Source organism: Chrysemys picta, chromosome 10, assembly GCF_011386835.1.
Source record: "Chrysemys picta bellii isolate R12L10 chromosome 10, ASM1138683v2, whole genome shotgun sequence".
Lineage (NCBI taxonomy): Eukaryota > Metazoa > Chordata > Testudines > Emydidae > Chrysemys > Chrysemys picta.
Window position 1 is genome coordinate 29,033,333 of NC_088800.1, and position 27,698 is coordinate 29,061,030.

At 42.2% G+C, this 27,698-nt stretch overlaps 1 protein-coding gene across 1 annotated transcript in view; it reads right to left on the reverse strand.

Moving 5' to 3' along the window:
* The window catches only part of THSD4 (thrombospondin type 1 domain containing 4), a 644,254-nt gene that overhangs the window by 579,958 nt on the left and 36,598 nt on the right, over positions 1-27,698 (reverse strand). Inside the window, exons 2-3 of the mRNA XM_005284967.4 lie at positions 15,507-15,614; positions 7,533-7,602 (exon numbers count right to left, since the gene is read on the reverse strand). Of these exons, the coding sequence (XP_005285024.2) occupies positions 7,533-7,602; positions 15,507-15,535 (99 nt within the window). The 5' untranslated portion in view covers positions 15,536-15,614. The remainder of the gene's footprint in view (positions 1-7,532; positions 7,603-15,506; positions 15,615-27,698) is intronic.

Consider the following 27,698-nt stretch of genomic DNA (forward strand, 5'->3'; position numbering starts at 1 on the left):
AAGTCTACTTAAATCTACTATTTATTTAGCTCTAATTCTTAAAATAATCCATGAATATTTGTATTCTTCCCCTGCCTCCCAAAAAGTAGCAATACTATTACAAGTTAGAATTGTAGCAAATTGGAAATGGACCTCTTGATGATGAGATAAGAGGATTTTACAATCACCTACTCACATCTTTCTAACTTTACATATATTTATGTAAATTATAAGGGAGCAAAGTTGAGACTGAGTGGAATAGTATAACTTACATTGGTTAATAATATGGGGAGAATATGTGGCTTGAGTTAGGCAGCTGTATCCCTTCATTGTTCATTTCCCAACTTTTGAGGGTATGGGGATTTTAAGTTATTCTATGGAAATTTGAATACTTTTCTGGCTTTTAAGGCAGATTCCATTGATACAACCTAAAACTATTTTGTTGTTTACTAATACTTAGAGATCTTTATCAGAGCTCTCAGAGGACTTTCACCCCTTATGCCATGTTATAATTAACCTTTGTTTATATTTTATGAAATATGCCCTCGGTGGGTTGACATAGATTGCCTGTAGAACAGAAAAGCAGTTTCTCATGCCTTCATATATTTCCAATATGTATAATCACTTTGGCTCCGAATCAAAAATTTCACTGCAACCAGCAGTCCATAAGCTATTAAAAATCCAGTGCAATTTCTAACATTGCCTCTATTAGACAAGGAAGAAACAAGATCCACATCTTGGGATTTAGACAGCAGTTGTTGAAACTATGTGAGAATGTCCCAAAAGAGGAAATAACACTAGTATTTTAAGCCAGAAATATTTTACATCTAACTGGTTGTGCATGAAACTGAAGATGTAGTAATGTTTCATAAATAAAAATTTCCTAATATTTTATAATATTTGGTCATATTAAAAAACGTAATGGGTACGGGAATAAACACTTGGGTAAACACCTCACACAGCAGTGAACAGGTTAGCTTTATCTTTATAGTAATCTAGTAAATTCTCACTACCTGCACTCAAGGGCAGAGACCTCGGTTTTGTGATTTCTGCATGACCCCACTGGCCTCAAGTCTTCAGAGAGCCACAACTGGCTCCTTCATGCTTCTCATGCCAGTGAGCTGAGTCATCCTTACTACCCATTTAGCCCAAGATGACTAACATTTATTTTCCTCAAATCAGCTCACTCTTCCCTCCTCCTCAAAAGCTTGGGAGAACAAGTAACTCTTGCAACCCAGTCTAGCACCTGGTAGCTCTGTCAGACCCAGGGAGGAGGATAAGCTGTTTCTAAGGCTTCTTAGAAACAAGACTTCTTACTAAGAACACATTGCACCATTTCCCTTCTCTCTAAACTGGGATCCTGGTGACTCAAGAGCCTCACTGGATATTTTCTTTCTTTGTACCACACAAGAAGTAGCCTCTAAGCTAGCCGGGAGTTAAACAATTTAGGGATCTCAAGGTCATGAGGAAAGAGAGGAAGTATGGTAGTGGTTAGAGGACTAGTAGAGGTCAACATATTTTTCCTGGGTCAGGTCAAGAATCAAATCAAGCCAAATATTTAGAAATTGAATGGATTTGTATACAAACTAGCTACATTTCAGGGAATTTCAAATCCCTAATTGTAAATTTGCAAATGCTGTGCTTAATTGCATAAAGGTAATTTTTTAAATATCTTACGAAGTGGTTTGCCCACAGTAATACTTTTCTACAGCAAGATTCCAGGTTTACTAAAAAAATCATTATATCAACTGTTTAAAACTATGTCGTCCATAGGTGCTGGAACTAGGGGTGCCACCGCCACCCGGGCTTGAAGTGGTTTCCATCACACACAGGGTTTACAGTCTGAGTCAATGGCTCTTAGCACACCCACTATAAAATTTGTTCAAGCACCCCGATGTCATCTCCTTAAGAGCTTACAACCAATGCAGAATCCATCAGCGTGTAGGGGTGCTCTAAAATGGATTCTAACGTATGTATTAACGTGCATTTACCTACATTTAACTTCATCTGCCATATTAGTATCCTAATTTTCTTAGGTCCTTCTGGAGAGCCTCACTATCCTACTTAACCTTGAATAACCTAAATAATTTTGGGTTATAAAGTGGCAATATAAATTATTTATATTGCAGTAGCACAAATGCGGACCCAATCGGGAATCAGGGCCCCATTGCACTAGGCCCTTGTAGAAATGCCTAACAAAAAGACTTACCATGAAGAGCTTACAGTCTAAGTATAAAATGAGAGAGAACAGGTGGACACAAGTAGCAGAAGACACAAAGTAACAGTGAGATGATTTTTTCACTTCACTTTTCACCACCGTCAGTGTTGTGCGCTGATCCAAGGCCACAGTACATTTCTCTCGCCATTCTACACTTCTCCATGGAAAGATCTGATCCCACTTTTAGCCCAGCTGATTTCTAATGAATTGACTAGTACATGTAATGCAGGCCATGTGTATATTGGACATAATTTATAGCCAGCAATTTAAGTTAACTCTGCAGAGTCTACATTATATAAGTTCACTTGGAACAGCAGCATTAATATTTAATGACAATTACAAGAAACACACTGAATATTTGTGGCTTTTATTCATGAGTGCCTGACAAACAAGCCCAAGCACTTCTAGATAGCAGTTGCTCAGATCTCTGATGAGTGGCTGAAGAACGGAGCATAGGCCAACTAAAACATCACCACACAATGTGTACATGTCTGCCTGGTTAGTGAGCTCTGCTATTTTAATCCTTTCGTGCATTTTTGGAAGCCTTTAATCAGAGATGCAGTAAACTGTTTGAATTTTACAGTACATGGTAAGTGTAAATACTACCAGATTAAATGGTTTGGGTTTCCGTTCTTTGTATAAAAAAAAACCCAGTCTAAACATCTGTGCCTGTCAAGATTAAAGGACTAAAACCCCTGGAAATAGAAGATTTTTGTATCCATGAGTCACTGCCGAGAGCTACAATGCCTGAGAAGCTTAACTGCCCCACCAACTGATTTCATCCACATCTGAAGGGACTTAAATATTTTCTAAACACTTGAGAAAGTAAGCTGCTCTGAATCAATTTAGCACAGTCTTTGTGTGACTAGAGCTTGAGACTTCCTCCTAACTGTGCCCAATCTTTCACACCAAAAGCACATCCATTGTTGGCTGTGAGCTCAGTGTTCAAGACAGAGAATGTTGTCCACTGGGAATTCAGCTGAGATCATGTACTTTCAAAGAAACTCACAGCTCAATTTTGATCCCACTTGCAGCCATTTTACACTGATGCAACTTGACTCCTCCTGATTTACACTGAGGTCAGGGCCGGCTCCAGGCACTAGCCGACCAAGCACGTGCTTGGGGCGGCATCTTGTAAGGGTCGGCCAATTTTGGGGTGGCGGGGCGGCACTCGGGTTTTTGTTTGGTTTGGTTTGGCGGGGGGGGAGGGTTTTTTTTTTTTTTTTTGCTTCGGGCGGCAAAAAAGTTAGAGCCAGCCCTGACTAAGGTAAAGGAGATCAGCATCAGGCTCTCAGATTATAGAGCTAAGAGGCTTCTTCAGGTTAAGTCACTACCAAATTCAGGCCAACGGTCAAAAATATTTTAACAAAACTGTTTCTTTTCCTGTCATGGATGATCACATGTCCCTGATCCTTTAGGCTGCTGAACACCTTCTTGGAAGCCATCAGCACTCAACTCCTAGTAGGAGTTGGAGCTCAGTACCTTGCAGGATCAATCCTGCTATGCCAAAGTGATGCTCTTGTCACTGCACAGTGTTTATTCACATGGACCCCAAAGTATTTTATTTATATGAACACATTGGCACAGATTCCTGGCCATGGCTAAGTCCCCTTTGCATTATTCCAGCAGCAAAAAGAGGGGCCTTAAAACAGCCCTAAAGGGGCACCTAGCAATTCCCACAATGTAGGCAGTCTGATTAACTTCCCTCCCCTAAATTTACACTGGGCCCCAAGTCTAGAAAAGACAAAGTTAGGTCCCATAGCTAGGGATGCCAATCTTGGTTGGATGTATTCCTGGAAACTTCTTCATCAAATGACAATCTTCAGAAATTAAAGATTAATTTTTAATTCCTGGAGACTCCAGGCCAATCCTGGAGGGTTGGCAACGCTACCTGTACCTGTTAGAGATTTAAAGGTCCAATATCTCATAACTCACCTGGTCTAGAAATGGGAGATTTATACAACTGGAAAGGAGAATCTCCAAGCTTTCCAGTCACAGCACTTGCTGTAGGCCCTGGAAGGTCCCAGGCTTAAAGTAGTTACAGTTCTGTGTATATGAAAACTATTTTCAGAGCTCCACGATAAAGCTGTTCAATAATCCCTGATTTTCACAAGTGTTGATGAAAAGATGAGGGATAACATTCTTCACAAACATTATGTGAAAAAAAGTGTGTCTTGTTTCTACCAGTTCTATCCCACAACTTAAAGGATGGGAAATTTGCTGAAAATCTACCTCTTGCTGCTGTCAAGCTATGCTCTAGAATCTAAGCTTTCACTTGAAAGGAAACAAAAAACTTCTCTCACTCTCCATAATTCATCTTCACTAGACTTTTGAGTATCAAGCTAATAGTTTGTTAATTAACTTGTGGTGCTCACTATGTTCATAAAGGCTAGTGTGGATTCTTCCCACATGTTTGTTCCAGTGGTAAATTCTTCTACATGTGCAAATTCTTCCACGTGTGTGGAATATATGAATATGCAAACATTTGTCCTTTATCCTAGGGATAAGTTTAGGTTAAGGAACATTTTCAAATGTAAAAACTATTCCTGAGTCGGCAGACAGCCTGGAACAATAGCTTAGAGAGATGTGAATGGCCTTGGATCTTCAACTCTGAAATCTTAAATAAAAATAACTGCTATTTTATTCAGATTCAGAGTTAATAGCAGAGCAGTACAAATAGTTCTACTATAAATAGCATGTTAGTTCCTAAAGTCACATGAATACGTTCTTCATTTTTAGTTCACAGGACCTGGTCCCTATAAATTTAACAATGCTCATCAGTTTCTAGTGACCACAAAAATTTTAAGTGAAATTTAATTTCAACTAATGTGTTTTCTGATAAACAGAAGTTTTGCTCTTGAAGGCAACAGAAGTTCAGAATAAGAAACTGCAAACAAAAAGAAAACTCTCCCAACTATACTGTTGTTCCTACAGCCTGTTTCCATTTGCACTTCTGCACTATTTAAGTATTTGGCTAATTTTACTCTCTAGCTAAATTTGGGCTAGTGTGCCAAAAATAGATTATTTTTGTGTTTCAGAGCAAAGTAGCCTATTCAGCTCAGCTCCTGCAGGATTTGCTGAAGAAGAGTTTTTCTCTTCTAAAATATTTTTTACTATATGTTGGCATGCAGGACCAGACTTTCATTTCTCCACTAATATTAACACAGCCAATAAGCCAAATCCTATTAGAAACATATCCAAAGCAGTGACTCGAGTTAATTAAAACAAATGTTAGTGTACATGGGAAAACTACAGGTGAACTTTAGTTCAAAAGCAATATTACTTCCAAACAAGTTGAAGTATGATGTAAGCTTCCAAACCAGCAGGAACCTATTTCAAGCTGCTTTGAAGGAAAAAAAACATTCCTACCACTGATACCTTTGAGGGAGGGGTGGCGGGAAAGGGTTTTAAGGAAGAGAAATAAAGAATAAAATAAAATAGTAAGACCCCCCCATAATGACAGAGAGAGAGAAAAAACCACCACCCCAAACCTCTGCCTATAAAGTCATAAAATACAAGGTCCCAGCTGCACTGAGGTGCAGTTAAATTGGATTCCCATCAGCTGCTTTGGGGATTCTCTTCATTTTCCAGAAAGCTTCAGAGTAAGAAAATAACTGGACTATTTACAAATATTTTAGCAGAACATTCACCCAAGTATTCACATCCAGGACTCAGAGTTTATTTCCTGTCTTTATCTTTAAGAGCCAAAAACAACTGTACAAGGTGCAAACTGAGCAATCATCAGAGGTGAAAGTGGGCTGGTATGGGCTGGTACAGCGTACCAGTAAGAAGTGGCCGCCGGTATGGGCCCGTACACAACCAAAGTTAAAGGGCTACTGCAGCAGTGCTTTAACATCGCTGCCCCTTTTGCCCCACCCAGAGGAGCGGGGGGAAAAGCGGCAGCTGTCCAATGGCCCAGCGATTTAAAAGGGCCCAGGGCTCCCAGCCGCTGCAACTGCAGCAGCAGCCATAGGCCCAGGCCCTTTAAATCACCTCCAGAGCCCCAGCAATGTGGAAGGGCTGGCTGGGGTAGGCTGACCCCTAGCCGCACCCCTTCCGCCTGAGGCCCCACCCCTTCTGTCTGAGGGCCCAGAGCTGGGTCCCCGTACCAATAAGACTTTTAAGTTACTTCCACCCCTGGCATACTATTTCTAGCACCACAAACTAAAGCACCAAAGATTTATGAATATGCCAAAGGCACATGCATAAGGACCACTGACTAAACAGTCTCTTTATTCCCAGAGACTGGCTCAGATCCACCCATTTAATGTGTTGTCTAATTTTTAATTCCATAAAGCCTTGTAAGAGTACATAAGAAAGTTTCCAAACAATGTTAAGTTGTATCATTCACTAGAATTTTAGAAACAGCTACTGCTCCACTGCAGAAAACCTCCCCCTGAACATATCTGCTGTTCTGCAATTTCTGTCCACAGAAGCAAAAGAAGCTCAACACAGAAGCTGCTAGCAGGGGTACAAAGTTACTCGCTCAGCAAACACACACCAGAATCTCAACATAAAAGCAGGAACAACTCCCCCAGTGACAAAGCTGAGAGTTTACACTTAATTAGAAAGATGTCTCTCTCAGCCTGAGCAGCTAACATTCTTGTTGTCTGGCAGTTGATAGGTGGGGTCAGAGGGGTTTGGGGAAGTTTAACTCAGACTTTGAGGCCAGAAGGGACCATCATGATCATCTAGTCTGACATCCTGCACATTGCATGCCACAGAACCTCACTCACCCACTCCTGAAATTGACTCCTAACCTCTGGCTGAGGTACTGAAATCCTCAAATCATGATTTAAAGACTTCAAGTTACAGAGAAACCACCATACACAGTATCTAGTTTAAATCTGGAGGGTCGGCAACCCTACGGTCTGTTGCATGTAAGGGACAACATATAAAACCAGAAGCATCCCAGAAAACTGGTAAGAAACTGCACCACAAATTGCTCCCAATGGTGAAACGCTCAGTAAGTGAACTCTGTCAAATTATTATCCTTAGTGATATCGCAAGAAAGAAAATGCCTCTAGGGAAGAAGGCTAGCTGGTTGGGGAAACTTCTTCCCTTATGATGTCATTTTAGCAGGGACATTCCCCTCCTCTCTGCACTTTAAGATCCCTAGCAGGGGACTGGGAATCCAACCTGCATCTGGCAACAGAGTATGCTAACCAACACAAGGGCACAGGGCCAGACAGCCTCCCATCTTTTTTAAATAATAAGATCCTGCATATAATGCCTAACAGCAGAGGTATTTGCACCAAGTTACTTTATGTTTCTTACACTAACACACCATACATGTTACTTCTAATGATACAAAACCCGAATTTCTGTAGCTTACCTTTCTGTGTTCAATTGACGTTTGTGGGATGACCAGCTGAAATCCTAATACCACTATGAAACTGAGAAGTCTGCAAAAAATAGATAATATTGAATGTGTATGTATTGCAGATAATCACTGAACCACACCACGTACCCCAGCTACCTGTCTTAAAGCTTGAGCCTACAAAAGCTTAGGCACTTGAGTAAATTTACTGACATGAGTAGTGTCACATGACCAAGCAACTTACCAGCAACTTACCAGCATGATAATAAAGAGGGTAGAACTGGGCAAGCCACATAACTACACACACACACACACACACACACACTTTATTGCTACAAACCGTATCCCACTTTATGCTTGAATAAAGATGAAAGCTAACATTTTCAGAAGCATTCTATTAATTTTGTGCACCTCCATTTTTGGGTGCCCAAACAGATACATTTCCCCTGATTTTCAAAAGTGCAAAGGAAAATTTGACTGTAAACATACAAAACCAAACCCCACTTCTTAGTTCTTTCCTGGGCCATGACTCCTCCCTCCTCAGTACAGTTGTGTAAAATAGTGTTGAGGAAGCACTGAACACGCACAGAACCTGTGTGACAGCAAGGGGACAGGTTCCTCTCCAGTCAGCTGTGGATACTGACTAGACTTTATAGCACAAGACCTGGGGGGCAGCAAGACAACTCACCTGTCACTTTCTCCAGAGACTCTCACCACACCCAGGTGCCAATACATGGTTCAATGTTTATGATCCCCATTCCCCCTGCCTCTCTCCATCCATGACATGTCAACATTGAGAAAGAGTGCCCAGGATTTGCAGATAGCATCTGAGCAACCTCTGCTCCCCACTCCAAGTGGAGCTACAGGCCCCAAACGCCAAGCTGCTTTTTAGCCTCTCTAGCCCTTCTTCCACCAACCAGGCAGACGCTGATCCACCATCAATAAGGGGCTTCCTTGTCACATCTATATGGGTCCAAATGTAGCTCAGTGAGGGGCCTCATTCTTGGCCCTGCTGCCAGCTATTTTGTGCTGCTCAAAAGGCTGCACAAAAGGGATTGCTGGTCAGAGGCACACCAGTTGCACCTAATATTTTTCTGTGATGGGTTTTGGTTCAGGGGTGCAATCCAGACCACTGAGAGGTTGTGTCACTACCTGCCCTATAACTCTGGGTGCCTCACAATACTTTGTTGCTGTAGCTCTCAACCCGGGCCACTCACAATCAGCCTACAAGCAGGAGGGTCATACCCTGAGTGTCTGTGTATAGCTTCAGCCCTGGTCTAGCAGACTCTGACCCCAGCAGCCTGAAGCAACACACCATCACACACTGGCTTCCACCAGCTTTAGTTACAGCCAGCACACTCCCAGTCAGGGCCGGCTCCAGGCACCAGCAAAACAAGCAGGTGCTTGGGGTGGCATATTTCTAGGGGCGGCATTCTGGCGCCGGCCATCATAGGTGCCGACTCCGAGGCATGGGGAAAAAGTGTCCCCGCCGCCCCAGCTCACCGCCCCAGCTCGCCTCCGCTCTGCCTCCGCCTGCTCCCCTGAGTGCGCCACCACCACTCCGCTTCTCCCCCCTCCCTCCCAGGCTTGCTGGGCGCAATACAACTGTTTCGTGCAGCAAGGCTGGGAGGAGAAGCCGAGCGGGGGGGCACTCGGGGGAGGCGGCGGCGGTGGAGTGGAGGTGAGCTGGAGTGGGGAGCAGTTCCTCTACCCCCCCGTTACTTCCTGTGCCCCCCACCTTAGCTCTCCTCTGCTCTGCCAGCTCCCCTGAACGTGCCACTGCTCCGCTTTTCCCCCCCCCTCACCTGAGAGGGAGGGGGGGGAGAAGTGGAGCGGCGGCGCGCCCAGGGGAGCAGGTGGAGTGGAGGTGAGCTAGGGCGGGAGGTTGTGGGGGGCCCCGCAGGAAACAATGGGGGGAGGGGGAAATGCGGTATGCCCGGGGGAGGAGGCGGGGCTGGGGATTTGAGGAAGGGGTTCGGAAAGGGTGGAGTTGGGGCGGGGCCAGGGACAGGGAGGCACGAATAAAAAGGGGGGGGACTGCCAAAAAATTTTTTGCTTTGGGCGGCAAAAATCCTAGAGCCGGCCCTGCTCCCAGTCCCAACTTGTCCCCAAACAGTGTGCTCTGTAATGTCCAGCCCGCTCCTGGACAGCTCAGAGAAATAATAAGGTTAGTTTGTTCCTCTAAAGACACAAAGCCTACCAGCTTGCCACATTAACTGGAGTTAAGATTCACTTTAATTCAAACACAGCACTGGTCATTTAGATTGATGGTAAAACAAGTTTATTTACAAAAGATGACAGGATTTTAAGGGAGTTCAGGTACAAAAGGAGGAGAGTGAAAAAATTGTTCTCATTAACCTCTGAGGATAGGACAAAAAGCAAGGGGCTTAAATTGCAGCAAGGAAGGTATAGGTTGGATATTAGGAAAAAACTTAACTGTCAGGGTAGTTACTGGAACAAATTACCTATGGTTGTGGAATCTCCATTACTGGAGGTTTTGAAGAGCAGGTTAGACAAATACCTGTCAGGAATGGTCTAGTTATTACTTAGTCCTGCCTCGAGTGCAGGGGACTGGACTAGATGATCTATCGAGGACCCTGCCAGTCCCACACTTCTATGATTAAGTTAGAAAGGGTTACAAGCAAATAAAAATGAAAACAGATCTAAAAGTGTCAAACTTAATCTATCAAGGTACAACCTTTACCTATGCAAGTTTCTCACCTATATTCAGTTTCCAGACAGTTCAACCACCCTTTGGTTGAAGAAACCATCTTTCTCAGCTTGCATGAGCTCTGTTGTGTGTGTTTGACTAGTTATAGATGCAAAAGATGGCTTCTGTCTTTGTTTATCTTCCAAAGTCCAATGACTGTTCCAAGAGGCAGAATGACCTCATGCTATTTTTTCCCTTCCTGTGGCCTTCCCACCCCTTGACTGATTTCTGCGTAAATGCAGCTTCCATTGGTTTTGGTCACACCTGGCTTAATCTCAGGAGACAGGTAAATAGCTGCCTGCCCTCCTGTCTGAGAGGGAATCTGTTTCTCCACAGACTTTAAAACATAATATGATTAAGTATCCATATTTCCTCCTATACTTTTAATACATACATTTCACAATGATATTAATTAGTGTGTCATTAGCTTTCAGCAAAGACCTCACTCTATACATTTCATTAATACAGTAATACTGTATATGATCAGTTGATTCAATTGCTTAACATCTGAGGTTCAGCCGACTGTCTTTATAAACCAGTAAACCTTTTAAACGGATTCTTCCAAAAAGTAAAACCCAGACCAAGCTTCTCTCCCCCACTGGGTGTAGACACCCTGCTGTCTCCTCACCCTCTTGTTAGCATGAGGTTTGCCTCCATCCCTTGTTAGCTTGTTGGGTCTGTTTATGTGATATGTAAATACATTCTCATTGTCCTTAAAAGTACATAGAAAGTAATTCCCAGTGGGGAAAACACATTCCTTTGTTTAGGGCAGATCAGTTTACCAACTCCCCCTGACATATCTGGTTTATCTGCACTTTGGTTGTAATTCCAGCATATATTCATAACTCTTAATGCTCACTGCATATGCACATCACGCAAGAATTTGAATGATTGGTGAGTCAGTTTTCATATCATACCGCACAAGGCATATTTTACACAAGGATTATTACAATAGTGTGAATACAGGGGTGCTTACAGTCACACTCTCACCCAGCCTTGAAGAGACCACAATGACAATGAAGCTCAGAGAAACTCTGATCTGTCTAGCCTCACCATCACAATGCCTCTTAAGTGGCCATTACAAGTTAGCCTAAATTAAAACAGTCCTTTGGCTGCTCTAATTTGCACCAGAGATTGGTGTGTCCCCTAGGAAGCCCCAGGATCTGGGAAGGCAGACAGGCAATTTATGGCAACCTTTACCTCTCTCTACACTCACTTGGATTGAGCAAGCCCACTGAAAATTTACAGTAAAAATTAACCTGGTCCTATGAACACCTAGTAGTCTGATGAATTTCAAAAGCAAAGACAAAAATGGTGGAGATGATGAAACACAGTAAACCACAAAGAATCCAGCTGCAAACTAAGGGCTTATCTACATGGTCAGGTAATTTGCTTTACGGAGGTGATATTTCTAAAGCGCACCATGCACTAGGTAACCTTTAGTCCACACCAGCAGGATACACACACATCAATTAACGTGCAACGTCTTAGTGCGCTTTAGAAATCGTCACCCCATAGGGCATATTACCCCACCATAAAGACAAGCCCTAACAGATCAGTCAGAATCCAGCTGCACTTCCCATTCACAGCACCCTTCTCCACAACCCTTTAAATATTCTACATTGTTTCAGACACTTTCAGAGGGGGGCTGACAAATCTCATCAGGAGCAAGGTGTCTCGTACAGCAACCCCTTGGTAGTCTTGAAACAGTTAACTGAAATTTTACTAAAAAACGCCAGTTAGGCATTTAAACTCCACAACAAAAATGAACAGTGACACAAGCTTTAAACCAAAAGTGCTGTTGAGTTGTTAGGTCCTGATCCAGGCCTGAGTATTTTGGGTTAGGTCCCGGGAAATCCTCTCCTGACTCATCTTCACCCAGCACTAGGGTTACCACCTGGCTCGTATTTGACCAGCCTGGCCTGTTTGTTTTTATGTATTGCCAGAAACAGAATTTAATCTGCCAGGGTTTTTTGAACTGGTTCTAAAGATTTTCATTATTATCACAATATACTGGGATATCTAATGTTAGAAGTTTCTGTGTCCAGCTAACAATGCTATGATGTTGCTGTTAAAAATAAGAAATGGCTGAAAATGGCAAATTCAAACAGCAAATATAAATTCAAGAAAAAGACTAAATGGATTTTCTTTATATATAAAGTTCCAGAAAGTTCACATTCAAGTATACAGTTAAAAATATAGAATCAATGAAGTTTCGGGGGGGAAGGATCTCAGTGAAGACCGAAACAAACAAAGCAGCTTGGAGAAACACAACCAAGGTAAGAAAATGATGTTCTCTCTCTAGATACTATAAAGTGGCTGTTGATGTGGATGTGTGGAGTTACTTTTGCTTGGGGTTGTGGTGGGCTTGCCTTGTGGGGAGCGTGCTGGGTTTTTTGCATTTCAAAAGGTGGTAACTCTACCCAGCACTCCTCCTTAGGAGAAGCAGGCAAGCCATCTTATCTTGTCTGGTAGATCCTGATTGCCTATTGCCTCCTCCTGGCATTTCTAACTGACAGAGGGGCAAATCTTGTTGGTTCCCCCAGTACCAAGTTTGAGTCACTTCTCTAGGCAGTGTGTGGAGGTCTAAACTCACTACCCCTCTTTCCCAGGTCATATGTCTCCTTCGAGAGGGTGCGTCAGGGCAGCGACAGCTCCAGCAGGGACAGAGAAGGCCTGATACACACTGTCACAGGGGTCTAACAAACAGAGATACTTTTTTGCACTTGCCATTTCATTACCACAAACATAGAAAACTCAAGAAAAAACGTTCTCTATATTAGAAAGATATTTGTTTGCCTTCACTAACATACTGGGGTGGGGGAACTGGCCATTGGATAATAAGTATTATATAGTGCCTATCACCACCTCATTATCATGTTCTAGTCCTCTTGCACAAAGCAATAACCATGAAAAGGATAAAAACTGAAGTGCCAGTCTTGTTTTCTTTGTTTTTAAATCAGAACATTTTAAAGCCCTTTTAAAAACATGCTGCATCTTTTATTGTTATTAGCACCCAGATGTTCCAGAGCCTCTGCATACACAGTAAGAAACAGTCCCCATCCTGAAGAGGGGGCACTTCCAGAGAAAGGGAGGGAGAAAACAGAGACATAAAGAGGGGAAATAATTTGCCCAAGGTCATATAGCAAATAAAAGGCAAAACTGGAAATAGAACTCAGATCTTCCTACTCCCAGTCCAGTGCCCTAATTACAGAACACACTGCCTTCCCAAGTGTGTCCTGTAATCCAGGAGCCACATATGCTTTTCCTTCATGGACAGGTGATCTCCTTCATAGTGCCCCATTTCAATGAAGTTTTAATGGAAATATGACAAACTCCTAGCTAGAATACAAATCACAGACTCCCCCGGGCAGCCTCACATTATATGATCCCCATAATAGTTTTGGAACATCTGATTTGCTCCAGTTGAATACCCGCTTTACTTTTTCAGAGGTCTTCACCCTCTGTCTGGCTTCTACTCTCCCTGTTTCCTCAGAGGATGCAATAGGAAGTTCAGCATTTGCATAGGGAAACAAACTTTCATGAACAGCAAAAGGCCAGGCTCTGTCGATGGGCAGCACATTTCTATGAATACATTTTAATAAAATCCTGCATGAGGGTGGCAGTTCTAAAGTGAGCAAGGACTATAATCTTCAAAGCAAATTACTCACCAGATTAAAAATTCCCACTTCAAAACTGAACTCCTTAGCATGTGTGTGATTATTCTGTGCCAAGCTTTTCCTGACCAGTCTCTAAAAAGGGGGATTACAATTCAGCATGTGTGTGCACGCGCACACAGGGACAATGAGGGTAGTTTATAGTTTGTCTCTGTGTATGTGCTTGGGTCTGCCAAAAATATTTGTTATCAACCTACTGTTTCAAGCACATAGGAAATCTGGTAGGAATACTTAAGCCTTCCTGAGGAAAGCCTCTGGGATGATTGAGGGGTTGTGATTTTTTTTTTTTTTAAATTTCATGTTATTTCACTTTGACTTAGTTGACTTTGGCCGCTTCTCTGGAGTTGGTAATTTTATTTATCATGCTTGACTAGTGCTAGGTTCTCTAAACTACCAAAATAGGTTTATCCTGCTCTGAAGATTTGTTACAGACATTCTAAATACGTGGGAAAGCCAAAAAAAAATACCAAGCACACATCAAAATTAGGCACAACATTTGAAGTGGAGTATGTAGGGATCTATCAAACTGTCAAACCAAAATATCCATCTCACACCAGGTGGAGAATACAGCAAAGTATTCAGTCATACTCCCCCATAGTGGCAATGCCATCTTTTGTTTAAATCAGTGTCCGGGGGGGAGGTTTCCTGTTGAAGACACTAATACTTTTATCTGGGGAGGTGTCAAAAGGCCCCCCTTCCCCCACAGAAAACCCAAGGTGCGGAAAGATGCCCCTCAGTGAGTTTCTCCCCTATTATTGATTATGGTGGTGGGGGGGGGACGGTTGTCTCCTCATGGTATAAGCTGTGGGGCCACTCTGTATCATATCCTGTGCCTCTGGCAGCCATGGTGAGTGACTTCCCTGAGCATGGGGGCTTCTTGGTCCATCTGTGTGGGGGGAGGCTGGGAGAAGTCTCCAAAGAAAAGGTAGCACTGTTATAGGCTGCAATATATAGAAGATCCATTGGAGTGTGAAATCCGAGCTGAAAGCTCAAGACAGAAGCAGGTCTGGATCTGGGGATTTCGGTCCAAAGCCTGGCATTTGAAATTCAGAAGAGAGAGGGTTGGACCTGAGGAGTCACTTCCAGTCCATTTTCACACAAATGAAAGGAAACACGCAATGCCCTAGCAGTCATGAACATGTGAATGAATCATTCCAAGAACATATAACTTTAATGCATACATTACAATTCATTCAAAGTTTAAGAATAAAAATTATTTAAAAGGCATTTACTATAATTGGGAGTCATTAGATCTCACCAAAAATGGTATAAAAAAAATCTGCAAATTACAAGAAATCCTGCTAAGACACTGACACCAGGTGAAAAGAAGCCCTCCAGGAACAAGACATTGGGAACTTTTCAATTCTCTCTCTTCCCCCCCTCAAAGATTGCTCAAAGATTGCCCTTGCCTGATTTTTCTAAGTGATCTATGCACTTAACCATTCAATCATTTGGACTGGACTTTGCATTAAACTACTAATGGTCCAAATAGTTAAAATAACACTTGCTTGTAAAGTCTACAGATATTCAGTCAATCAATACTTATTGCACTGTGACAAGAGCATATTAAATCATTAAAAATAATTTTATTGTACAACTTACCTCAAAGATACTATTAAACTGTCTACCATGATCCTTGATTATGAAGCCTTTTGGGGTGGACAAATGCCCTTCAATGTGTTAGAACGTAATGCAGATTACACACAAATCCTACAGAAATAGAGAAAAAAATATTTGTCAATACTTATTCAATACTTTCCAGGATGCTAATGAAACTAGAGATAGGTCCCAACCAAACATCTGTAACTGAACTCCTTTGGACTTTGCAGCAATTCAGATCAGAACTTAAGGTCTACATCTATTTAGCAAAGCACTTGAGTATGTGCTTAAATATAAGCACACATTTTCCCACTGAAGTCAATGGGACTTAAGGAATGGACTACCGAATCATGGTCTGAACAACAAAGTATAAATAACCAGTGTTAAAGAAGGTACTTGTCTTTTTATTTCATGCCTCCGTTACAGCACTTTGGTGGCTTCAGTTCCCCTGTGGTGTGCCAGCATGCACCATGCCATTATTTCACGACTGCCTCAGGTCGTTTATTTTTTTTAGGATATGACAGATTTTTTTAAAGGGTTTCCAAATGTTAGTACCAATACCGTTTCTAAGCATTCAAGTGCACACTGCAGAAGATAAGACTCCTCTGTGGTCCAGCCAAAATGCAAGAACCAATACATCCTCTCTGAATTCATCACGTAGTCTGTCTAGGTATCTTAGGTATTTCTATGGCCCGATTACCATAGTTACCGGAGTGCCTCACAATTTTTAAAGTATTTATCCTCACAACACCCCTGTGATGTAGGGCAGTGATATCAACACCACATTACAGATGGGGGAAATCAAGGCACAGAAAGGCTAAGTGACTTGCCAAACCAGAAGCCTGTGGCAGAGCAGGGAATTGAGCCCAGGTCACCCAGATCTTAGGCAGTGCCTTAACCACTGGACCTTCCTCTCCTAGTTATAGAGCATTTTATATTTGTGCCTTTTAGTTTTGCAAACACAAACATGAGTTCTGTTAGCCCATTATATCATGTGCATAAGTTCTGAACTGTTGGGACACTGGGGATTCTTTGTCTGGTAAAGTTGCAGTCAACATACTGGGTGTCCAGTAACGGCAGTGGGATTTTGAAATATGAATGAGACAGGGATGTCGAGTTGTATGGGCCCGCGGTGCCCAAGCTCCAGGAATATTCAAGGCCTGGGTGCCCAGCTCCACCAATGTTCAGAGCCAGGTCTCTGCCCCGGCCCTGCCTGCCGCCCCCAGGCGCCTCTCCCTGACCCCAGAGTGTCCCTGCCTACAACACAAGAGTGGCGCCGGCGGCAGGCTGAGGCAACTGCTGCACCTGAAGAGGGAAAGAGGCGCACACATGACTGGCAGCCCTCCCCTCCCCTGGCACCCACCGGGAGGCGACACCGAGGGGCTTCTGGGAGATGGAGTCTAGACCTCACCTGAGCAGCTGCTGGGGCTTGGGTGAGAGTGTCCGACCGTATGATCCCCCTTGCCCGCAGCCACCACTCCTGCCCCACCCTGGGCAAAGGGCAGCCCCATCCCCCACGAGGCTATGGTGAGGGGCAGCAGGCTGTAGCGGGGGAGGAGGCCACATGTGATGGCAGTCCCCTCCCCCCCCCGGCACCCACCACAGGGGAGATGAGGGGGCTTCCTGGACGTGAGAGGGGTCCAGCCTCTAGGAGTACGTGTAGTGACAGTGCCGGGTGAGTGTGGGGCTGGGGAGGGGGAGAGGGGGCCTCTTCCCTCAGAGCTCCCCTCAGGGACAGGGCTGGGGGGACTGTGGAGTCCTGGCCCCAGCCTTGGGGCAGCCTGCCTACACCCCAAACTCCTCATCCCCAACCCCACCCCAGAGCCCACACCCCAACCCTCTGCCCCAGCCTTGAGCCCTCCTCCCCCTCCCACACCCCAAACTCATCCCCATCCCCACTCCAGAGCCCACACCCCCAGCCAGAGCCCTCACCCCCCTCACCCCAACTTTCTGCCCCACCCTGAGCCCCCTCCTGCACTGTGAACCCCTCATGCCCAGCCCCACCCCACAGCCCTCATCCCAACACCCCAACCCTCTGCCCTAGCCCTGAGCCCCTCCCACACCCCAATCCCCTCAGCCCCAGCCCTCATCCCCAACCCTCTGCTCTACACGAGTCCCCTCCCATACCCCAAACCCCTCATCCCCAGCCCCACCCCAGAGCCTGCACCCCCAGCCAAAGCCCTCATCCCCCTCCCACCACACACACCCACATTGTTAAACACTTACTGTTTCCAATCCATTTTTTATATATATAGGCTTACAAGGTAGGTATGGGGAGGCGGGACTTGGACCCATTCTAGAAAATCTGCTTCAGAGGAACACAGTATAGTTCTAAATTTAATTTCATGTTAGGATTGACCCTATATCTATGCATCTCAGAGCTGGATCAAGCCCTGTCTGCATTTTGCCATTTACAAGTAGCTATGTGTTGAAATGCAATTCGGTGAACAGAAACATTAGAGCAGTGGTTCTCAAACTTTTGTACTAGTGACCCCTTTCACATAGCAAGCCTTTGAGTGTGACCCCCCCCCCCTTATACATTAAAAAAAAACACTTACTATATTTAACACCATTATAAATGCTGGAGGCAGCGCAGGGTTTGGGGTGGAGGCTGACAGCTCACGACCCCCCCCATGTAATAACCTCATGACCCCCTGAGGGGTCCTAACCCCCAGTTTGAGAACCCCTGCATTAGAGCATTGCTGCTCAAAGATAAAGAGCTAGTAACTTCTGTCAACCAGACAGACAAACAGAGACAACTAAAAGCCAGCTAGAGAAAGACAAGGCTTATGAGAACTTTTTAAAAATGGATATAGTTAGGTGCCCTATACCAGAAATATGGATTGTTTATAGGTAACGGGACAAGCTGCACATCCCATATAATCCAGGAGACTGCCAAAGACAAATCTGAATGTATTAAGAAAGATTTTTTGGTGGTGCTGGTGGTGGTGGTAAAAAAATAAATAAATTAATTTACAAAAAACAAAAAACCACACAATATGTCTCCTTTTCATGTTTTTTCTTAATCAATGAATCAGAAAGCAGAGCATTATACAATAACTGCAAATGAGATGCCCTAAAACAATTATTCTCAACCTTTCCAGACTACTGTACCCCTTGCAGAAGTCTGATTTGTCTTCTCTACCCCAAGTTTCATCTCACAAAACTACTTGCTTACAAAATCAGACATAAAAATAAAAAAAGTGTCACCACACACTATTACTGAAAAATTGCTTACTTTCTCATTTTTACCATATTATAAAATAAATCAATTGAAATATAAATATTGTACTTTTCAGTGTATACTATATAGAATAGTATAAACAAGTCATAGTCTGTATGAAATTTTAGTTTGTCCTGACTTTGCTAGTAGTTTTTATGTAGCCTGCTGTAAAACTAGGCAAATATCTAGATGAGTTGATGTACCCCCTGAAAGACCTCTACGTACCCCCAGGTGTATGCATACCCCTGGTTGAGAACCACTGCCCTAAAAGGCAGGGACTGAGAACAGTAGCCATCTAGGATAGAATATACTTTTATACAGAAACTAATAAAGCCCTGGCACCACATATCAAAGTTACATAAAGTATCTGGTACTCCAGAATACTATATCATCATAATCACTTGGAGAGATCTGATGGGGCTCAGGAAGTTAAGAAAAGAGGAAGCTATTCTGGGGAGTCTATAGCGTGTTAAATAACACAATATCCATAAGGATAAGTAAGTTTAAGAGAGTTCCTCCTAAGAGAAGGTTTGAAAATATGTAGAAAGCTAATTTATTAGAAATCTTAACCTTTTAAATCTCATGGGACCTCTCACATGGAATTCTGCAAGTGATTGTACCTTTTGTTTATTGTGAATAGATGGCATTTCACTTTCATGAATTCCCATGCAAACTTAGTCACTCTTTCAACCTGTACATTTTTCTACATCCTGTCATTTGCTATTATCTGTATATTAGCTATAAACACAGAACCTCCCTCTTTAATCTGTGTGTACACATGTGCAATAAGAAAGTTCATAAAACTACTTTAACCTGAAGCATGAAGCTTCCATCATCTAGATTTATACATAAACTCAGGATAGGTATGTGCTGTGTAACCTATTTTATCTTGTTGACTTAAATATATGGAAGCCGAGCTACATTTCCCTTGATATTTATCTTTCTGGTAGGATTGGGTATCTTGCCAGCTACTGACAATGGCTACTTGACGTAGCTATGAAACTTGAGTGGCTTTTAAAAAGTATTTTCTAGTGATTTATAATCTCTCTTTTTAACTTTAGGAAAGTTCAATAGCAAATAACATTGAGCAAGATTTGTCTTTTAAAAAGAAAAATCAAATATCCCTTAAAGCATAGATAGTCTGAATAAAATGACAGACGTGTCAGTAAAGTATGGTCTACCTATTAGCTGCTCCTGTCTATTAATCTATGCAGAGTATGTGTCCTTTGAATCACCTTCAGTGCACTACATTCACAACACTCTCAAAAAGCAGTGTGTACTACAGCAACTTTATCAAACTGGATAACTTGTATATAACCTGCACATCCGGTATACGCTGTGGGACACTGAATTTTTGCTGTTGGTGGCATGGGGTCTAGAATCATACAGTAACTCTTAAACTGTTTATTAATTACAAAAAACACACTCATCTCTGAAATCTGGATGACTGGGATGTAATTCCCACAAAATTCATAAACACCGTCATGTGAAAATGAGGTTGTGTTGTGCTGCAGATTGCCATTGTTAAAGCATATTCTTGCATTAGCCTATGTGGAGCAAATACACATTTTACTGCAGAAATTACCATAGCTCAAGCATTTACCTTGTAAAATGCAAAGGAATGACTAGTCAAAATTTTCAACAGATCTAGCCTAAGCTAATGGTTTCCTGTAAGACAGAGGAATCAGCGCCACATGAGAGAGCAAAGGCCCTGTTTGTTGGGAGGCAGTTTCCCTTGGCTTCTTCATGATGTAGGAGATCCCTATAGGATAGGGATTAAGCCCTGGAACAAGAGAAGTAGAAGTATTACTAGTATCTGTATTAAACTGGTTGCCCCTCCCAACACATTTGGGGGAGATAAAATTCTGTTTGGCATAAATAAATATTATAAAGTAAAACCTCTCTTATAAAAATCATTTTGGAAAGCAGCTGCCTAACTGAGGTCAAACAAAATGCTTCTGGAACCTCTGGACAGATTTTAAAGTGATCATCTAAAACAAGGCTTGTACAGGAGGTAGTCTCACTGTACTGGGAATAACCAAGTCCCTTAGTATTGATGTAGCTTTCTTATGAATTGTTTTCAGTTCATTCATCAGTTCATTTAAACTTACACTACCCTGGGAGTCATCACTATGGGAATCGGAGAGAAGGTTATACTGACCATGCATTTGTACTTGAAGATGATGATATTCCTCTAAAATCCATTGAAGAGCTTTTCAACTTCATAAATATGTTAATTGTTGAAATGTGGATTTAGTAGATGAAATGATAGGGTTGATGATTACATGATAAATGTATTATTCTGACATGAATCATGAGCAGAGACTGAATTAATTGATGTCAGGTGAGGAGGAAACCCACAGAGATGATATCAGTATCAAGTTGATTAGGAAGGTTTTAGATTTATTTAAACCCACAAGTCCTGAGGAGGGTAGGTTAAGTTGATACCCAGTTCCCAAAATGACGATAGGGTTGCTTTGAAAACACTAAAGTGAATGGAATCTTCTTGTAACAGGACAATGCATCTCTCTCCATGGTCTAGGTTGTAATAAGATTTCCATTTTAAGCCTGTGTTTGTTCCCCCTTCCACTTCTCTATATGACTTTTATTGGGTCATGTATATTGCTCATGTTCAATTTTTGCACGTGTGGCTTATTTAGTAGAGGAGATTTTTTTTTTCAAAGTCTGAGATGAATCACAGAGAAATGAAGCCCCCAGAATTGGCAGGGGAAATCAGGGGAAAGTGTCCTACCAGAAACTACTCCCAACATATCTTTAGAAATTGACTAGATTTCAAATTGTCCCTTTAATCTTAAAAAAAAAAACCCAAAACCAAATGTTAGAAAGTCAGAATATCTTAACATTTGTTTTTTAGTAGCTACAATTCTTGAGGTTTTCTTACAATGCTAATATGCACTTACAACCTCATCTCCAGTTCAACAACTTTTGCCTAGCAGTCTTGGCTCTGATTAACATTAATAGGTGTTTGAATCAGTCTGTGTTGTCCTCCACTGCAACCTTCTTAGAAAAGCTTATGTAAAGGTCAAAATTAGGGCTTGGCTATGCCTTTGTCACATGATTGATCTTTTCCTGGCTTTACTGTACTCCTTTCATAAAGAAACAATAGTCAGAGTTTAACATTTTCCACAATTTTTTCTGAAGTAGGTAAACTGAGCATTATGTCCTATTAAAACAGCCCTCATACTTCAAAAGACCTTGGAGACAGAATAAAACCAGACAAATAATAATACCCCAGATCAAGAAAGGACAGACAAGCTATGTCCTATATTTAAAACCCTTGTGCTGTTGTGAAATATTGCATTATATTGTATAAATGTTCCCGATATGAAAGAGGTGGGGAAATCATTTGCCACAAAAGCATCACTGAGCAATCCATAACCCAATCCTTCATGCAACGACTTTGACTCTAATGAAAATATCCCAGCCAAAGCCATTATGAAAAGTTATTGGAAAAACTCTTGCTTTACCAAACTGAGCAATAGAACAATGGCAATTCATAGCCATATAGTCTGCAAAGGAAGAGAGAGCATGGTATTGCAAAGTATTCCACTCTGAAATGCTTAGGATCTAAAGTTTTTCATAATAAAAGCATCCCAGATAAAAGGAGAAGTTAATATAATGTACCAACTGTATCAAGAGTCAATTTATTAAGATACCATGGATAATTGGTTACAATGAAGAAGAAAGCTGTGAGTTACAGTCCAGTTCTCCCTCAGCCCAGAGTATAAAAAGAGTAATTTCTCTGCAGTCAGTTCACTTAATACCAGTGTAAAACTGAGTAGAGCTAGAGAGCTCCCAATACGTAGAGACTGACAAAGGCTTCCTCAGGAAGTCTTTTTTTTTTTTCTTTTAATTAAAAAACACGCAAGTTTCTTTTTCTAATTGTTGATTCTAGTCCTTTTATAGAAACGTCCACTTGTATGGAGGTATAACAGTGTACTCTAAATTAAGATAATCTTTTTTTGCTGCTTTCTTTTTCAATGTCTGAAGGTATTAAAGACTCTCCAACATGCAGACAGATCTGTGGAAAGAAGCCCACTGAATTTCAAGCATTGCTCCTTTCTAACAGCTTTTGGGGTCCTCAAACAACAAAGTGGGTCAATGGAAGCCAAACAATGTTTTTTTGAGAAGAGTCCTATAAAGAGAGCAATCTATCTGAGGTAAGCTGTCCTGCCATGTCCTTCTGATATGAAGGAAAAAAGTCTTTTCCAGCAGGTAATCTGAACTGGGTAGAATATAATAGCCCAGCTGCAGCAGGTGAGCGCACAGCATAACTCAGGAGGGAGAATCATAGAATATCAGGGCTGGAAGGGACCTCAGGAAGTCATCTAGTCCAACCCCCTGCTCAAAGCAGGACCAATCCCCAACTAAATCACCCCAGCCAGGGCTTTGTCAAGCCTGACCTTAGAAACCTCTAAGGAAGGAGATTCCACCACCTCGTTAGGTAACCCATTCCAGTGCTTCACCACCCTCCCAGTGAAAAAGTTTTTTCCTAATATCCAATCTAAACCTCCCCCACTGTAACTTGAGACCATTACTCCTTGTTCTGTCATCTGCTACCACTGAGAACAGTCTAGATCCATCCTCTTTGGACCCCCCCTTTCAGGTAGTTGAAAGCAGCTATCAAATCCCCCCTCATTTTTCTCTTCTGCAGACTAAACAATCCCAGTTCCCTCAGCCTCTCCTCATAAATCATGTGCTCCAGTCCCCTAATCATTTTTGTTGCCCTCCGCTGGACTCTTTCCAGTTTTTCCACATCCTTCTTGTAGTATGGGGCCCAAAACTGGATACAGTACTCCAGATGAGGCCTCATCAATGTCGAACAGAGGGGAATGCTCATGTCCCTCGATCTGCTGGCAATGCCCCTACTTATACAGTCCAAAATGCTGTTAGCCTTCTTGGCAACAAGGGCACACTGTCAACTCATATCCAGCTTCTCATCCACGTAACCCGTAGGTCCTTTTCTGCAGAACTGCTGCCTAGCCATTTGGTCCCTAGTCTGTAGCAGTGCATGGGATTCTTCCATCCTAAGTGCAGGACTCTGCACTTGTCCTTGTTGAACCTCAGATTTCTTTTGGCCCAATCCTCTAATTTGTCTAGTCCTTCTGTATCCTGCTACCCTCCAGCGTATCTACCACTCCTCCCAGTTTAGTGTCATCTGCAAACTTGCTGAGGGTGCGGTCCACACCATCCTCCAGATCATTAATGAAGATAGTGAACAAAACCGGCCCCAGGACCGACCCTTGGGGCACTCCGCTTGATACCAGCTGCCAACTAGACATGGAGCCATTGATCACTACCCGTTGAGCCCAATGATCTAGCCAGCTTTCTATCCACCTTATAGTCCGTTCATCCAGCCCATACTTCTTTAACTTGCTGGCAAGAATACTGTGGGAGACCGTATCAAAAGCTTTGCTAAAGTCAAGGAATAACAAGTCCACTGCTTTCGCATCATCCACAGAGCCAGTTATCACATCATAGAATGTAGAGGTAGCTTTTTAGCCTCCTTTGTCCTCCTCCAATTCTGGCCCAGCAGCATGCTGGGTTGGTCCCTCGGCATAAGCCAATGGCCCCGAGATGCTAATACAGCAGCTGAGTACAAGTGGGTATAAACATGCCCTTGCCATGCCTCTTATCTCAGCTATATCTCCTGCAATTGCTGCAGGAAGGGAGACAGTGTAGGAGTCATTACACTAGCTCGTCACTGGTGGAACAGCCCCTACACTACAAAGATCCTCTCGTGGTCAGCCACACCAGCTTCGGAGCTGCTTTGCATCAGTACTGCAAAGTGGCTGTAGCACAGACCAGGATCTGGACCAAGAAATTTGGTGACCATGTGGCCATCTGAAAGTGTGCAAAAATACTGCATTCTCCCCACCCCCAACTAATGTACTCTAGAAGTATCAGGTAGAGAAAGCTGCATACTCTTTTCCCTTGCAGGCCTCTAATTTTCAGTAACAAACTACATGAGGAAAATATTATGCTGTTTGGGCACTTAGGAGCATGGTATTCCGCATACACTTGAATGTGGGGACAGCTGAGGAGGAAAGGGGAGTTATTCTGACTGCTTCATCATGGTGAGGGGTTGCTTATGACTTTGGGGGGGCTACCAACTACAGCTATGTAAACATATTATGTGTCAGTCTCTCTACTAATCAAGACACTTGAATATATTAAAAGATTAATTTGTGTCTTACTTGGGAGGAACCTCTTTTGCTGCAGTGGAACATTCCACAACAGGTAAAGAGCAGGAAATCCTATGGGGATTTGTGAATGGTGTTTCACGTCTTCAGTTTATAAACCACTCTGAGATCCTTCGTGATGAGGAGGTTCTATGTTAAATGCTCTGGACAGGATAGAGGGAAGGCAGTCTCCTCTAACCGGTGCATTGCTCAGTGGGAAAGGCATTAAAATAGGTTGTGTTTTCCCTGCAATCTCCTAATAGATTTCGTGGGTGAAAATCAAATAATAAAAACACCTTTTAAAATACAGGCGAGGCTGCATTTCAGAGCATTTAAGAAAAATCAGTGTTGTATAAAATGAAACCCTGATGTTACTGCAAGAAGATGACAGAGACACAACAGGTCTGATTGTAGTCCTAGAACTGGTATAATATACAAAAAATGGGTGGCTATATAAGAAATTTCCCACACCCTTAACTTTCTTTGATCCATACTAATCTCATCTACTGCTCAGTACAGCTACATAACTTACAGAAAATGGTCTTTATCTTATTCTCTCCTTTCATCACTTGCTAGATGAAGAGTGTTTTCACAAGATAAGATTTCTCTTTGAAGTCAGAGACAATTGAAAAGTTTATCACCACATACAGCAGTTTGCCTCTACCATTACACAAATGATCACACTGGTGCTGATGTTCAGAAAGGAAATGCTTTGGGGATGGCTATAACCTATGACACTTGGCAAGAGTTTCACAACTTATAACTGTATTACTGTCAAGGTTATACAGATCCATTGCTATAGCTGAAACTAAGATCACTGGCCTGAACCCACTCCTTTCAGCAGTGGACCATAGGTAGCTCATGGAAATTGATGGATGGCTTTTCTTGTTATTTTCAGGTTGGAAAGCTACCAAATGATGTTACATGCCAAAAACAGAACAGGATTTTCTCAACATTTATTAATAAAAATACCTTAGCTCTACAAACCCAGCTGATTTTTCACTTCCCCACAAAAAGATACCCTGAGCCACTTCTAGTATCCTCTGCCTAGAGTTTTCTACCAGGCCATATGCTTTGAGAGTCGAGAACGGCCCATCAAACATCATCTGCAAATAGAGAGAAAGCTAAACCTGTTTTGGGTAGCAGCAGATACACTGATGTTTGGAGCTGTTGATGTAACATTTCCTTTTCTGTCTGGCACAGATGCAATAGATTTCGAAATGCAACATACCTACTACCAAATTTGGTCTGGATGACTCAGATCCCTGGTCATTCACCCTACTCACTGAGCCACAGCCACAGCCGTGCCATAGGTCCATTTCAGTTGGTATAAATCAGCACTATTCCACTGACTTCGGTGGAGTGTTCCAGTTTAAGTCGACTCAGATCTGGCTATTATGTCTAAAATGAATAATTTATATTGTAATGCTCGTGAATGATTAGGATAAAAAAAATTTTTTAAAGGGACAACTTTCCCGATATTGAACCTCTCTTTTCAAAATTTCTCCAACACATCCTAATGTGCAGTATTAGATTTTTACAATAATGTGGATTCTCACAAACCTGGGTGACTAGGCAACAAAATGGCAGATGAAATTCAGTGTTGATAAATGCAAAGTAATGCACGTTGGAAAACATCCCAATTATACATATAAAATGATGGAGTCTAAATTAGCTGTTACCACTCAAGAAAGATCTTGGAGTCATTGTGGATAGTTTTCTGAAAACATCCACTCAACGTTCAGCAGCAGTCAAAAAAGTGAACAGAATGTTGGGAATCATTAAGAAAAGGTTAGATAATAAGACAGAAAATATCACATTGCCTCTATATAAATCCATGGTACACCCACATCTTGAATACTTTATGCAGATGTGGTTGCCCTATCTCAAAAAAAGATATATTGGAATTGGAAACGGTACAGAAAAGGGCAACAAAAATAATTAGGGATATGGAACAGCTTCCATATGAGGAGAGATTAATAAGACTGGGACTTTTCAGCTTGGAAGAGAGACAACAAAGGGGGCGGATATGATACAGATCTATTAAACCATAGAAGATTAGGGTTGGAAGAGACCTCAAGAGGTCATCTAGTCCAACCCCATGCTCAAAGCAGGACCAACCCCAACTAAATCATCCCAGCTGGGGCTTTGTCAAGCCAGGCCTTATATACCTCTAAGGATGGAGATTCCACCACCTCCCTAGGTTACCCATTCCAGTGCTTCACCACCCTCCTAGTGAAATAGTTTTCCTAATATCCAACCTAGACTTCCCCCACTGCAACTTGAGACCACTGCTTCTTGTTCCTTTGTAGCCTACATGACGCATGTGCCTCTAGGAACTCTTTCGGTCATACGTGTCTTAGATGCTTATGGTATACTTGATCATATTTCCTATGCTAGGCAATTTGTACTTGACATCTTTGAGGATAAAGCTGTCATTCAGAGAAAAGAAGAAGTTTTAAATGTCTAGGTTCCTATCTTCCTATTGGACAATCAGCTTCTCTTCACTTCTATGACACCTCTTATGCAGGTTTGGCAGAATTTGATTTTTTTTTAATAATTTCAATTAGTTATATCAATGTTTATTCTTTAAGAATTTTTGGTTTTTATCAATTTAAATTACCAGTTATGTAAAATTATGGGTTTTAAGCATTTTTTTCAGTTTTATGTATTTAAATGTTCAGAGTTGCAGGAAATTAAGGGGGAGCTCAGACAGTTATTTAATGACAGTGGATGCTGAGATTCAAGAAGTTAAAGATTTATAACTGT